Source organism: Peromyscus californicus, unplaced genomic scaffold (assembly GCF_007827085.1).
Source record: "Peromyscus californicus insignis strain IS unplaced genomic scaffold, ASM782708v3 Scaffold_5__1_contigs__length_169319896, whole genome shotgun sequence".
Classification (NCBI taxonomy): Eukaryota; Metazoa; Chordata; class Mammalia; order Rodentia; family Cricetidae; genus Peromyscus; species Peromyscus californicus.
The window spans coordinates 68,581,543-68,596,381 of record NW_026294573.1 but is presented as its reverse complement, the minus strand read 5'-3'; the positions used below and the strand labels follow the sequence as shown (position 1 = coordinate 68,596,381).

At 44.3% G+C, this 14,839-nt stretch overlaps 1 protein-coding gene across 6 annotated transcripts in view; it reads right to left on the bottom strand.

The window, feature by feature from the left end:
- Positions 1-3,849, bottom strand: part of Nfib (nuclear factor I B) — a 418,189-nt gene extending 414,340 nt beyond the window's left edge. Inside the window, exon 1 of one of the 6 annotated variants that reach the window (XM_052718299.1) lies at positions 3,641-3,849. In XM_052718299.1, coding sequence (XP_052574259.1) covers positions 3,641-3,781 — 141 coding nt within the window. In that variant the 5' untranslated portion in view covers positions 3,782-3,849. The remainder of the gene's footprint in view (positions 1-3,640) is intronic. The other 5 variants (XM_052718300.1, XM_052718304.1, XM_052718305.1 and 2 more) reach the window with 5 other exon arrangements.
- Positions 3,850-14,839: the final 10,990 nt, after the last annotated feature.

Here is a 14,839-nt window from a genome sequence, read left to right as displayed (position 1 = left end):
TGAAGGCACTTAGCTCAACTTCTCAGAACATAGAAAAATTACTTTCTTTCAAAAAAGTTAAAATTATATCATAGTTAAGTAGATTAACATATATTCAACAAAAACAGCCCCATGACTTGACAATATAAGGTCTCCTTCAGTTTTTGTGTTGATCTATCCTTTTACCTTAATTAATATTTAAAGAATTTCAGGTTTCCTAGATAAGTGGCTTGTTTTTCAAATTAATTTTATGGATTAATATTTAAATAATTAGCCTTCACAATTAAGGTAAACTTGCAAACATTCTGGCCTGGTTCTGATGGGATCAAAGGATTAGACTTAGGAACTTTAAAGGGAAGAAAATTATGTCTGGTGCAGATCTGCCCCCTTGAAGTCCCAAACAGCTACCACAGAAGTTTTAATAAATCTCTCTTTCAGAGAGCTTTAAATAAACAATGCAAACAGAATGGGAATTCTGGAAATTGCTCTTGTTAGTTTTATTGTCGATGGTTTAAAAGAAAACATACAGCATCTTTAATAACTAGTAGCAAAATACATGAGATATATCTTTAATACAGACTGAGCAGTATTCTCAAATAATGTGAAAGGTCATCAACAGAACTCTAAATATAACCTGCCAACTGTCATGAGATTGCTCTCGGGCTTGGTCTCCTGAAAAGAAATCATGTAGGAAGCCACCTAAAGAAGTAAAATGTAAAGTTCATCATTTTAAAAAGTACACTATGTGCGTGCATTTAATACACACACTAGAGTAACACATATACAGCTGAGCATTTAAAAACTTCATCATATAGATGATAGTTAACTCCTATCACATACATTCACAAGAGTAAAGCATACAAGGTTAAAAACTCCACACATGATAGTTAACACATACTACACACACTCATAAAAGTAAAGCATAGAGGATTCATCTTTGAAAAACTGCACACGTGTAGATGATAACTAACACACACTCACAAGAGTTGACTCTTTCTATACTTGTTTATCGAGCTGTCTCAATAAGATGTTTTTTCTCCCTCTGTTTTACCAAAACATGCCTATCTAGGAGGGGAAACAGATGTAGAATTGGACAATCATGGCTTGTTTGGGCTTTTTCCCCTGTCAAGTAGAATTTATGATCATTGTCACACAAAAAGAAAATCTAAGTGGAACAGACAATGAGTCAGGAAGCAACTGCCGTCTACGTTGACACTGCGGCTTTGGAATTCAGGCTGTGGTTACCAAAATTTCATTTGATTAAGTCGAACAAGGATACAATATCCTTTTTTTATACAAAATCCTGAAGTAATTATAAAAATGAAAGAATCAGTTTCATGGTTAAGAGGAGAATCACAATAAAAAGATCACAAGAACTTTAAAGAACCATTAAAAAATATTTCTTACACCTTCCAAAACCAGGGCAGTAACACTCAGGTGGCTTTGTGTTTCCTGTCCTTTCCAGCTCTTTACTAAAGATAAGCAATAATGTAGCTTGATTAATTAGGTGTCCCACAAAGCACCTGTCATGCCAAGTTTCTAATGACATATTAAATAATAATCTCTTAAATACTTCAGTCCCAAATTAACAAAGTCCATTAAAACTGAATCATCCTAAGAAGAACCTTGCACATCATTCATGCAATATAATTAAGTCTAAATATAAAAATAACTTGTGCAAACATTTTCAACTTGGTATTTTATCCCCAGATATGTCCTTGTCCGCCACCTGCATCTTTGAGGGCAACAAAATCACATAATTTTAAAAAATAAACAATCAGCCCTGCACGTCTTTAAAAACATGATGCACGTCCGTTGGGAAGCGCACCCTGCAGAATAAGATGAAATCTAAGGGCAAATTAGGGACCAGATCACTATGCTACACTAATCTGTCTTCAAGAAAAATTTCTTAGCACAAGCTTACATATTTTTTTTTTCCTAACAGTAAATGTTTCACTTAGCGGAAACATTAATTTTCGAGCCCAATTCTTAGACTATCTTAATATGAGTTTCAGGAGACAGGGCCACCAATAAAGTATCTCTTCAGAGCCTTGGTTTAGGCATATAGGACAAGTCTTTGACACAAACGTTCACAACACTGGAGGATAGTTAGATCAGTTGTAAAATGTACTCTAACGAGAATAAAAGGAGAGGAGAGGGAGAGAGAGAGAGAGAGAGAGAGAGAGAGAGAGAGAGAGAGAGAGAGAGAGAGAGAGAGAGAGAGAGAGAGAGATCAGTCATTTCTTTTGACACGGAGTACTCAGAACAGCAACAAGTAGCCAAGGGGCTCTCCCGTGGCTCTCCCAGCTCACGAAGAAGGACCGCAGCAGCCAGTGCAGTCTCTGTGCAGGGAACTCTCAGGAGGAGCCCGCAGGCAACAGTACCGAGTGAGTCCACCTTTCAGAAATGCACATGCATTACTAGAACCCCCTTGCCTGGCAGTGCCTGAAGCCAGGACTCCTTGAAGGCGCTGCCCTCAATCCTGGCGCTGCAGACAGACTGACTGCTAGAGCAGCCATCTCCCTCCCCACCTAGGGTGAAATCCCCCTTGTCTCCCACTGCGCCCATTGTGAAAGTAGGCTGTGCACAAAACATGACAACTGAGGAAGCAGAGGAGCCAAAGCTGTCCAGACACAAACACTAGGGCCAGAACTGACGGAGAGCAAAACGAGAAACAACTAAAGAAAAAGAATTGCTCGGATCAATCAGCCAATGGCAAACTTGGTAGTCACATTAAATGCTGACTGGGGAAGCTTCCCCATTCATGTCACGGCTGCAGCGTACAAGAGACCATTGTCCACACACAGAAGCCAGCATATTGAGAGTTATCATGTAGCACTTCTATAACGCGAAAACGTTTTCTTTCCCCCAGACTCCCACCTCTTGTCCCGGGAGCCTGACTGAAGAAGGCTAAAACTTGTCAGTTCCTGATACTACTTTTAAAGTTGAATTCTGGGGTTCACTGGCACACTGTGCTTTTTTTTTCCACATTTGCAGCTGGACAAATATGAAAGGGGGGACAGCAACACAAACCCACACACATTTGCCTGAGCAAAGAAAAATAATGAACTGAATATGCATATCCTCATTAACTAAATTTAATTACGCTGAGTGGCATAGTAATCACTGGTTGCTGCAGTTACAGTATTCATTGAAAGGGAGGTGGATTCCAAATTAAGGCAAAGCGTGGGGGACAGTCGCATACTGATGAGGGAGCCGCACACAACATGCTACAATACACCATCGCAATCATTATTCGAGACACCAAGGAAAGAAGTACATGGCAAGAACAATTAGGTAAGCCGGCTCCAGTCCCCTACAGCCTGACTGCCCGCCTCCGCAAAGTTCACAGCAGCCAGCCTGGGGCCCACTAGAATACTTGCTTCCTTTTCTTTTTCTTTCTTTCTTTCTTTTTTTTTTTCCTTTTTTAAAAAAGTGAACAAAAGCTCACCCTGCCTTTTAAAAGCGAAGGCCTATGCCCCTGGCCACAACAGTGGAAATCCTATCTAGTCCACCGGTGTGCCGAACACTCCAGGTTCCCACAACTTGAACTTTCAACAGGCAGCGAACTTCGTAACACGTGTGTGCAACAACAAAGGAGGGAAGAGGGGAGGGGGCCGTCTGGAGGGAGGGTGGGAAAGGGTGGTCATGCCAGACTTACCATCCACCAGGTCCTGGCTGACATGTCATAGCAGAGCTGCCATTTGATGGAGCTGTCCGACGTTTTCCCAGCCATCCTGCTGCCAGCGAGCTTCATCAGAGGCAGCTCGATGGAAGATAAGAAACCTAATCGAGAAAACATCAGCGGTGGCTTGCTGGACTACATGTAGGCCAATCCTTATCACACTGCATCATGGGAAAAGCTCCTTCATCAGCAGGAGGAACTGCAACCTCACAGATAGAAGGGCAAGGATCAGTTCTTTCGCCTTTTTTTTTTTTTTTTGGTCTAAAGGGATTGGTGAAAGTAGCTAGCGTTCTTTGTGTATCATGTGTACAAGAGTTAAGTATCTTGCAAGTGGGCGGCTAACTGCCTTGCTGGGCGATGCAGACTAAAGTTTATTTGCATTCTTCTCTGTTGTATATTGTTTGACATGGTCCATGGTCCTTGCTGAGCAGATGAAGAGAGGGGAGGGGTGGGAGGGGGGAGGGAAGGGGGGAAAGGAGCTGTAATTGCTCAGAATTAATATCTCCCCCAACAAAGACATAACAGTTTCATTGACATAGTCGGAACACGGTTCAGATGTCACTGCACACGGGCATGAAGTATGGGGGGTGTGTGTGAGAACGGACACACACACACACACACACACACAGTGGAACACACAGGTAGCAGCTGCAGCTGGATTCAGCTGAGGTTGCCAAAGGCTACAAACTCCATTCTCATGCTGGACATATGGAAACAGTTTAACTCTTTGAAATCGCTGTTTAAGAAGAGCCCGGCAGTTTGCGAGGGTAAATCAGCTTTGAGAACAGATTTGCAATCAGGAAGGTACCCGGCCTGGTGCCCACTTCCTTCCAACAGGGACCTAGAACTAGAAAGGCCCGATAAAAATGAGGAAGACGGGGCCAGGTTTGGGCATGCTCTGACTTTAGAGGTAGCTTCTCCTTCAGTTCTGCCTGTGCCACTCTTCAAAGAGCTCCTGTCTGCTTCCTTCTGGGCTTGGCACTGGTCTCCCAGTGAGCACACACAGGGAGCAGGGACTAACCACTAACAAAAGTACTGGCGTCCAGTAGCCTGCCCTCCCTCAATTTCCCAAAGAATAAAAATCTGAATAACAGGGTTGGGGATTTAGCTCAGTGGTAGAGTGCTTGCCTAGTAAACGCAAGGCCCTGGGTTCGATCCTCAGCTCCATACACACACACACACAAAAAAAAAAAAATCTGAATAACACAGAAAATCTTACAGAATCAGGCCGCTACAATTAGAAAGCCAAGTCAGGACAAGCTGACATGCTCCTTCCCTTCCTTTTGCTAAAATCCAGACAAGCACATCTCTGCACAGTGGCTGCCACTGAACTTCAGGTCTCTAGAGCACCAGCAAGGCCCTGGAACCCGTGTTGATACTTTATTGCCCTGCCTTCCACGTGCCCTGCCTATCTATATTCTCTGCCAGCCTTTTAGGCTTAAGGTTCATATTGTCTGCACACAGTTTAAAGGGCCAAGCTCCTGTTTGATTCAATCAGGCGGGGAGGGGGAGGAGTTGGGGGGAGCTGGGGGGAGATTGCCACATTACCCGAGTTTTCTGTCCTCTGTATTCAACGTGTGTGAGGCTGTAAAAGCAACTTGTTTCAGGCGGGAGCTTCAAGAATAAGAAGCAAGGCTGCCAGGCCGAGGCTCTCTCCTCCGGGTATTTTTATATTCACCTGGGGAGACATGTCAGCCACAGTTCCAGACAGGTCAGGAGCTTAAGGTGGCCAACTGGAGCTGGCAGCAGGAGGGCCTGCCCTGAACCAGCTCAGCCTCAGCCTTTGGGGCACAGGAGGCTTCTATGGCTCCCTCCTCCTCTAGGATTTTTTAATTCTCAGGCAGGAGGTTGTGTCTGGGGACCTGGATGCCTCATCCAGGCTTCTACCTTTGAAATACCCCATGACCCTGATGTCTCCTCCCTGCAACACACCCCCTCTCTCCTTCACCCCTTCCTTCCCTCTTCAAGACTAATTTGTAGATTTTCTCTGAGCACTGTTTGGGTAGTAAGCCGACTGATGGTAATCATAGACAGTTGTTTTAACCTTCATAGCAACCATGACAAGTGTCTATTGTGCACCAGGTGTTGCGGTGGCCACTGGTGAAGCCCGGAGGCTAGAGAGATACACCCAGAGTCTCATGCAGCAGACAGCTGTGTGCACCCAAAGTTCTGCCAGATTGAAGGGGATAGAGCTGCTTGGCATTGCCCAGAGGGATCGATGTGTCCAGGCGGGGATGTCCTCGGGCTGTGCCAGGCCAGCAGCAGCTTGGGCCCAGGACCTGACTCAGTATTTGCAGAGCTCCCTGTGGGGATGGCTGTGTGGCCTGCAGCTGATGCTTGGCATCTTGACTCCACTCCAGTCAGTTCTGACATGCTTACTTCTTTCTGTGTGCTCTGAGAGGAAGGCCAACTCCTTCCTGCCCTCTCTGCCATGCTTCCTTTGAAGGGTTCTTCAGGCGCAGAGGCCAACTTCAGTGACAGCCTGAGAGTTTTCAGCCCACCATTACTTACATACCACCTGGGATCCTTTGATAATCTTGGCACTCTGTGTGGCCAGCACACTGGTACATCTGTGGAGAGGGTCCCTTCTCACGGGCTCTGTGGGAACACCTCCTCTAATTAGCTGGTGACATGTGGGAAATGAGGAGATGACAGGAGAAGCCAGGGGGAAAGAGGCTGTAGGCACGTACGGACAAATGTTGAGCTGTGGGGAACAAAAGATGGAACGGAATGAGAGAACCTCGTGTCTCATCATGGCTGGGAATGCCAGAGAACAGGTAATGAGAGCTCACTGTAGGAACTAAAGAGGGATGAACTTGTACTTGGAGCTAGAACCCACCAGAGGCATGGCCATGGTGACCATTCTCCACCCAAGGTCCTAGAGTGCCTTCCAGGGGGAACTTCTGGCTTCTCAGGCTCCTCTGCCTGAAGTGCTCTCATCAGGTGCAGGCCTGAAAGCTAGCTGGGGAGTTTAAAACACTAACTCTGAAGGCACAAAGGAAGACAGGGAACTTCTGGAACACGTGCTCAAGAATATTGGCAGGATAGAGACTCAGGCAAGCTGAGCCTTCTGCCCAAATCCAGCCGGAGTTGTGGCTGTGTCCACCCCTGAAACTGCTTTGATTTCTATCATTAGAAAACAAGAGGGACCAGTCTGGAGCCGTGCTTAAGGGTGGTGAGGTCTGCAGAGAGAACATACGTGGGTCTCTACTACCCCAACTACCCCCAGCCTTTTTTCCTCTAACTGCTGAAGTGCAGTGATCAATTGTGGACTAAGAGGGTGACCAGGATCCTAGTCCCAGGGTTGTCACCTCCTATCACCCACTGGTTATATGCCCTGTCACAGGTTCCTTAATATCAACTTCCCCTTGTTGACTCAAATCACACAATGAAGAAAGGAAAGCAGGGAAAATAATCTCCTTCTTCCCTACCAACGAGTAGAAGATAAGTTACACAGAGAGCATGCACATGGAGAAAAAGAGAACTGAGATATCCAGAGAAAAGGGAATGAGGAAGGCAGCCAGTGAGAAAGGGAAGGACATTCTGGTGTCTGCGTTGCTCTTTGGGGGCACTCCAAGCTGCCTCTGAGCCCCAGAACTCCCACCAGCCTCGTGTGCTTTTCTGGTGCAACCACCCAAGGCCGGAAGCCGTTTTTACACTCACCAGGTTCCACAGTTGGGAACAACCTCCACTCTATGACTGGACCCTTGGAGACTGCAAGTTTAGATGCCATTTGGAAATTCATTTAATTAAACTGTTTAGTTTATTGTTGGCTTTTAAACCCTGGTGTAAGTTCTACATAATTATGCTCTGTTTTTAAGAGCCCTGTATTAGTGTATTAGAATGTAGCAGTTGGTTATAATGTAGTGGACGGGTAAGTATTCCTCTGTGGACAGTGGTCCTGTGCTCTCAGTAGCCTCCTGCTAACCCTATAAGCTTAAACGATCTACTTGAACTTTGTGATGTGATTTCTTTACCTGTGAAAGAGGGCTGAAAGCATTGTCCCTCATGGAGTCTTTGTGAAGATATCCTTGGATCATGTGTGGATGTGTCTTTGGTGTCTTGGTGGTGACAGTGATGGTCTCATGGGTGTATACTTAGTCCCAAGCTCATCATGATGTCCAGGCATTCAGCATTCAGGAAGGACTTTCAGCTACCCCCTGACTAACCTTTCCTCACCCTCTGAGCAAGTCCCTAAGACAGGATACCGAGGGATCAGGGCTTAGCAGAGAAAGGATGTGGATCAGCATGAAGTTAGTGAGGGCTGTCTTGACTCATCTCAAGTGCCTGAGTCCATCATTGCTTAACTGCCTCCTTCCAGTGATGCTATCTGCATGGGGCAGCAGCCCTGAGCCTGTCCTTTGGAATGGAAGTCTGGACTGGTCCATTGAATGCTCTGAGTGGTACTTACTCACAGAGGAGGACTCAGCCTCCCACCCACCCAGCAACTGTTCCAATACTCTTCCTACTGCCTCCCTGAAGGTTTCAGATTAACCCGTCTGCCCTGTCCCTAAGGGCTCCCAAAGGAAGGCCTTGAGTGTGGTCCCCGCAGGCTGGACAAAAGGACATTTTGTAGACATGGAGCAGATTTTTTTACATTCCCTAACAAGGAGATTAAGCACTTACAGGCAAGGAAACAGCTCATTATGAAAGTGGAGTCCTACAGCGATGATGGGAACCACCCTTGGTTTCTCCTGGAGGAAGGTGTTTGTTTCCAGAAAAGGATAATTTGATTAAAACCAGGAACAGAGGCCTGGCCTGGAATCAAAGAGTGTTCACCTGAGGTTACACCAACTTTTCTCTACTAAGTTTCAAAATCAAATGCATGCTTCCTGAAAGTATGTGTTTGAAACAGTTTCTCTTTTTGTGGCTGCCCTCAGCAGTGTGTGGCAGGTGCTGCAACTGGAGCAGGGGGATTTTCACTTTGCCTGGGTTAAAAATGCTCAATGGGTAGCATGATTCTGGTGTGTGTTTGTTTGAAACAGGGTCTCTCTATGTAGTCCTGGCTGTCCTGAAGCTCACTGTGTAGACCAGGCTAGCCTCAAACTCAGAGATCTGCCTGCTTCTGCCTCCTAAGTGCTGGGATTAAAGGCGTGCACCACCACACCTGGCTCACATGATTCCATTTTTGATACATAGGCAGAGCAGTTCCATATATTCCGTTATGACTGGAAAATATCTTAAAAGGTTATAGACTCAATTATACATAATTTTTGCTGTTTCTTTGTTTGCTTTGAGACAGGGTCTCATGCTAGCCCTGGCTGGCCTAGAACTTGATAGTAGACCAGGCTGGCCTTCATCCTTGGTGATTCTCCTGACTCTGTCTTCTATGTGTTGGCATTGTAGGCATGCATCACAGCATTTGACTCGACTATAGATTCATTTGTGCTCTTTGAAATATTCTAATGTTCATGCACTGAATTTATAAGCAAAGAGCTGCATAAAAGGTCCCTGGACCCAATGCGTCTTTGTAAACCTACAATTACGGAGAGCCCTTACAAGGGTTGTCCGGATGTTCAGCTTCTCGGGGTGGCAGAAGCAATATGTGCTCAGTAGAAGCTGCTTCAGTTTTGATGTTTGATGTCTTTTTTTTTTTTTTTTTGGTTTTTCGAGATAGAGTTTCTCTGTGTAGCTTTGCGCCTTTCCTGGAACTCACTTTGGAGACCAGGCTGGCCTCGAACTCACAGAGATCCGCCTGCCTCTGCCTCCCGAGTGCTGGGATAAAAGGCGTGCGCCACCACCGCCCGACTTTGATGTCTTTTTATGAGCTAACAATATGTGGTAAATACCCTTGATAGAGATGTCACAGAATCAGGAGGGTGACTAACTGGTCGGTCCCTTGCTGCTGTGAGGTTGAGTGGTGAAGCTGCATTCAGTGCCTTTCCAACTCATGGTATCTTCAGTTTACCTTGAGTTTATCCAGACACAATCCCATCGGAAGCCAAGGAGCCTCTGGGTTTCCAAGCAAAAAGTTGAGGGAACAAAAATAAACATGATTCCATCTAAAGTTTCAGACTCCCAAGCAGTAAGCTAGTTCCACATGTCTGTCTACAGGACTGTTAGAGCAACAGGTGTTCCCAGGCTAAGTGGTCACAATCCTTTTCCCCCATCTTGTGGAAAGTAGAGAAAAAGGTGAAAAGCGTGAGCAGTGGTGAGCAGTGATGACTATGGCAGGCTGCCATGAAGGCAGGAGTCTCAGCAGGCCACCATGCTGTAGTTCTGAGCAGGCAAGCCTTGCCAAAAGACTGGTGGATTTCACAAACTGGGTCCTGAAACTGCCCAGGCTGGGGCACAGAAGCAAACAACTGACACCCACGAGACTTCTGGGCCTGGATGGAGGGCATCAGCAGGCAGCCCGGAATGCCCCGCCTTGTCAAAGCTCGTAGGAACCAATAAAAGTTGACCACAGACTCCTTAAAGACCAGGTAAAAGCCTCCAACTCGGGTCCTATGATAGAGTTATCTCTCTGAGGGTGTCAGTAGGAGACACATCTCCCAGGTGCCACAAAACCCTCCTCACTACACCGCTTCTCTAATCTTTCCCCCGTAGAGTATAAAACAAGTAACATTTGATACTAATGAACTCAGGAGAAAGAAGGCACCAAAGGTAGTCTGGGGAGGGTGAAGGAGGGAAGACTCCTCTGAGGAGGTTTACCAAAGGAGAGAGGAGTTGATTACAATACAAATTTCAGCTCATCAAGCGGTCGACTTTGCCAGCAAACATTCAGGATGTATTTACTGACTGCCAGGTGTTGTACTAGGCACAGGTGAGCAGAAATCTCGTGTTACGTGTTACTTGTCTTAAAGGAATTTAGTTCTTAGCAGAAGTAAGAGGTTAAAAACTGACATTACCCACCTATCCATGCAAGTAAATACAAGGTCCCTCCCATAGTGTCTGCTTTAAAGGAACAATGTTATGAGAAGGTTGGCAAAAGTTAGGGAAATTGGGAAAAGCCTCATAGAAGAGGCAGGTAAATGTTGACAGGGATTGAACGGTTTTCTGCATACAGCCCTCAAGGCAATCGATTATCTTCACTTTGCAATTAAGTAATTTACTCCCAAATGAGTGTTGGAGCTTGGAATCAAAACCAGGGCTGTCATTCTCTAAAACCCACCTTCGTTCCGAGTTGCTGCCTGCTTTCACCCTAGAAGCTAATCGCAAACCTCAGCTCTGATTCTCTTGGAGCCAGCAACAGCGGAACCATGTTCTAGACCGGAAGGCATGGGATGAGCACACCCTCCATTCACTGGCTCTACCAGAAAGTCTGCCTTAAGAAACGGAAGGACAAGACTGGAAGTTTCTGCTATGGGTCCATCAGCACCCCCTTTTCTGAGGCACCCAGAGACAAGTCCTGAAGATGGCAACCCTGCTGCAGTTTATTAGAGTTTAGCAAAGTTAGGTTGAAATGTAATTTATACAGGAACTCAAGTATTGGGTTTTTACAAATTTATCCACCTGTATAATCTAGCCCCTATGACAACAGGGCTACTTGGATGCTCTGGAAAGATTCTTGTCCTCTCAGGGTATCTGAACCCAACTTTAATCACCATTTTGATTTTTTATATCATATTCTGTGCATTTTATAGAAAGTCATGTTGACAGAATCATAGAGTACTTGTTTGTGCCTGAGTCCTTCACTCAACATAAATTTTTGGGATGTAGCAGTAATGCTTGATGATTATACCATAAACTGTTTTTGATGGACATACAAGTTCCTTCTAGATTTCAGGTTATCATAAGAAAAGCTATGAACAATGTTGGTTAAAATCATTTTAAGTCTTCTGGGTACATATGAAGAGGTAACATTGCCAAGTCATGTGACAGATGTATAATTAACTTAAGGACAAACTTCCAGAGAGATTTCCAGAGTAGCTGTACTAATTTTTACATCTACAGGTGCTGCACAGTAGTTCTAGATTTTAAGATGGGTATGGTGGTACACTCCTAAAATCCTAGCACTTGGGAGCAGAAGCAAGAGGGTCACAAGATTGAGAGCAGTCTGGGCTACACAATGAGGCTCTCTACATAAAAATGAGAATCATATTTTGTTTATCTTCTCCATCTCTTGCCACAGCCAGCATTCTCCAGCTAGCATTTTGGTGGGTGTGTAAAAGACCTGACTTTAGTTTCCTGTGTGGATGGGGAACAACCATTTTATCTTCTTTTTGCCAACTATTCAGTCAAACATCTGATTTGATTTGATTTCTCCTTTTATTATTGAAGTATAAATGTTTTAAAATAAATTGTAGACATGGGTTCTTTTTCAAATTTTTTAATTTAATTATAATTCTGTGTATATATGTACGTCAGAGTGTGAATTTGTGCACATGAGGTGTCGTGCCCCTGAAGGCCACGTGAGACTGGAGCCCAAATTAAAGGCCACCTCAGGTGAGTTCTGGGAACTGAACACAGGTCACCTGGAAGAGAGGTAGATGTTTTTAATCACCAAGCCATCTCTCCAGCTCCTCAGACTCTATGTTACACATCTGCATTGTAGAATTATTTTCACAGCCTATATTACGCATTTTCTTCGTACTGTTTTAAATTTTGGTGAAGTCCAGCTTCCTAATCTTTTATAGCTTCTCTCTGTTTTCTCAGACATTTTCATTTGCCAAAACATCACAAAGACTCTTTTGGCGTTTCCTTGGAGAAGCTCGTGATCTCTGTTTTATTTGGGTCTATGATCCATTGCAAATTAATTTTTGTGTGTGATATAAGTTAAAGATCAGTGCTCTTATCTTTCAACATGAATAATGGTTCCAGAACCATTTGTTGAAAAGAAGTTCCATTTCTCTTCGCATAGCTTTGCAAAAAAGCCACAGGGCCATTGACATGTGAGTCGCTGTCTCTGATCTCTATTTGTCCGTATATTCCATGTTGAAGTGTGTCTGTCCATTTGCCAATAGTGCACTTTCTTAAGCACTGTGACATTTCAGTAATGCAGCTCCACCGGCTTTTTCTTTTTGAACAATGTTTAGCTATCTTAGGTCCTCTGCATTTCTGTCCAAGTTGTTGGGTGTTTTGTTTTGTTTTGGTTTGGTTTTTGGTTTTTCAAGACAGATTTTTCTCTGTGTAGTTTTGGTGCCTGTTTTGGACACTCTGTAGACCAGGCTGGCCTCAAACTCGAAGAGATCCACCTGGCTCTGCCTCCCAAGTGCTGGGATTATACAGAATCTGTTGGCTTCTGCTGAGGTGCCACCAGGACTACCAGGAGAGGAGATCTTAATACGCCACCTCACTTCCTCCCTTTCTCAATCCTTGAATATGGTATGTGTTACTGTTTCTTTACATTTTGATTTTATTCTCCTCCACAGTCTTCTGTCCTTTTCTGTATAGAAGTTTAGGAAAAAACTTAAAGAAAACACAATTTAAAAACTTTACCACCACGTATCTTGTTGTTCTGGGTGTCATTACTAATGAAATTGTATTTTGCAATTGTTCATCACCAGACTGAAAAAATGTAATTGATTTTTACAACTGCTATTACCCCCAAACCAAAAGTGATACGATTTTTATATATTGACTTCCCATTTCCATCATTCTTGCTAAATTTGCTTATTTGATAAGGATTTTTGGTTTTTTGTTGGTTTTATTTTATTTTTTGGTAAATTAGATATAACCTTGTCTTCTGTGATGAAGTGGATATACTTTTTCCAGACTGCATGCTGTTGTTTGTGGTCCGTCCCCGTCCCCCCCCCCCCCCCCTGCTCCCGCTCTAGCTCTCGCTCTCTCGCTCTTTTGTTATTCTAGTGGGTCACAATCTCCAGGGGCAATAATAACATGGTGAGAAAATGCATTCTTGTTTTGTTTAAAATCTTTGGTAGAAAGCCTTCAACATCTCATCACTAAGGAAAATGTTAGCTAAAGCTGTTGAACCTATATTGAATAAATGCTCAATTTCTGATATTTTTAAAATCACCACCAATACAATGCTGTTGGAATTTGGAATGTAAGCAGATATCTCAAACAAACAACACAACCTTATAAAAATATATGGCATTATTACATAGTTAATGAAGGAAACCCTAAGTGTGATGTGTTGGTCGACGCTGCAAGTTCTACCATAAGTGTGTTAGCTTGGAGGTTCAGCTCTGCATCCAGGGACAGGGTACTAGTTGGCACACTGTGTCAATAACAAGCCCCCAAATAGAATCAGCTCTCTAGAAAAAATAAAAAATAAAATAAAAGTCTGCAAAAACCTGGTTCTTTTCTAGTGTGAAGGTTAGCACTGGATCTACAGCTTTGCCATGTGCTCTGGGGCACCACCCATTCTGCTCCTGCTGGTGTCACAGGGCAACCTTTCCCACAAGTCTTCTAATAGTTTCAGGTCATAAATATAAATTTGGATTCATCTACTGAGACAATCGTGAGGTTTTCCCCTTTAATCTCCTAGTTAATTTTAGAATGCTAATCTTTCAGTCTTAAGAACTCCATATTTTATTACTATTTTTAGCACCACTGCCTTTGATCTGATAATATTTGTTTATCTTTTGTGTCTATTCATAAGAAATACTTGTCTGTGATATTCTTAGAATACCATCTGTTTGGGGGTCCACATAACGCTTGCCTAATGATGAATGAGGGAATGTTCTTTCCCTCCAGTTTTTCTGGAAAAGGTGTATGGGAGGGCAACGTCTTCTTTAAGAGTGAGAAAACTTCAGTTCCCCACTGGGGAATGGGAAACAGAAGCCAGATGAAAGCCAGGCTTGCACCCCCTCTACAAGCCAGCAGCCTTCACAAGCCTCAAGCAGGCAGATTTGAGTGAAGCAATGATTTCTGCTATAGATGAGTCAGAACTGGAGAGAAATCCCATTTTGTCACCCTATCCGACTTGGATGGCAGTATCTTGGCATCATCTGGAGAGAATGCAGTGTTAAAAACTGAGCTCCCCCCACCTTTGGCCGGGCGGTGGTGGCGCACGCCTTTAATCCCAGCACTCGGGAGGCAGAGCCAGGCAGATCTCTGTGAGTTCGAGGCCAGCCTGGGCTACCAAGTGAGCCGCAAAGCTACACAGAGAAACCCTGTCTTGAAAAAAAAAAAAAAAAAAAACTGAGCTCCCCTGAGTTCCCCTAGGGAACACACAGGTCAGGAAGCGTCAGTTTGGACTGTGACAGCCCCTAGAGAGGGAAGGCCTAGAGAGGTAGATGTGGAGAGCAGGAAGGCCAGAAAATGGCA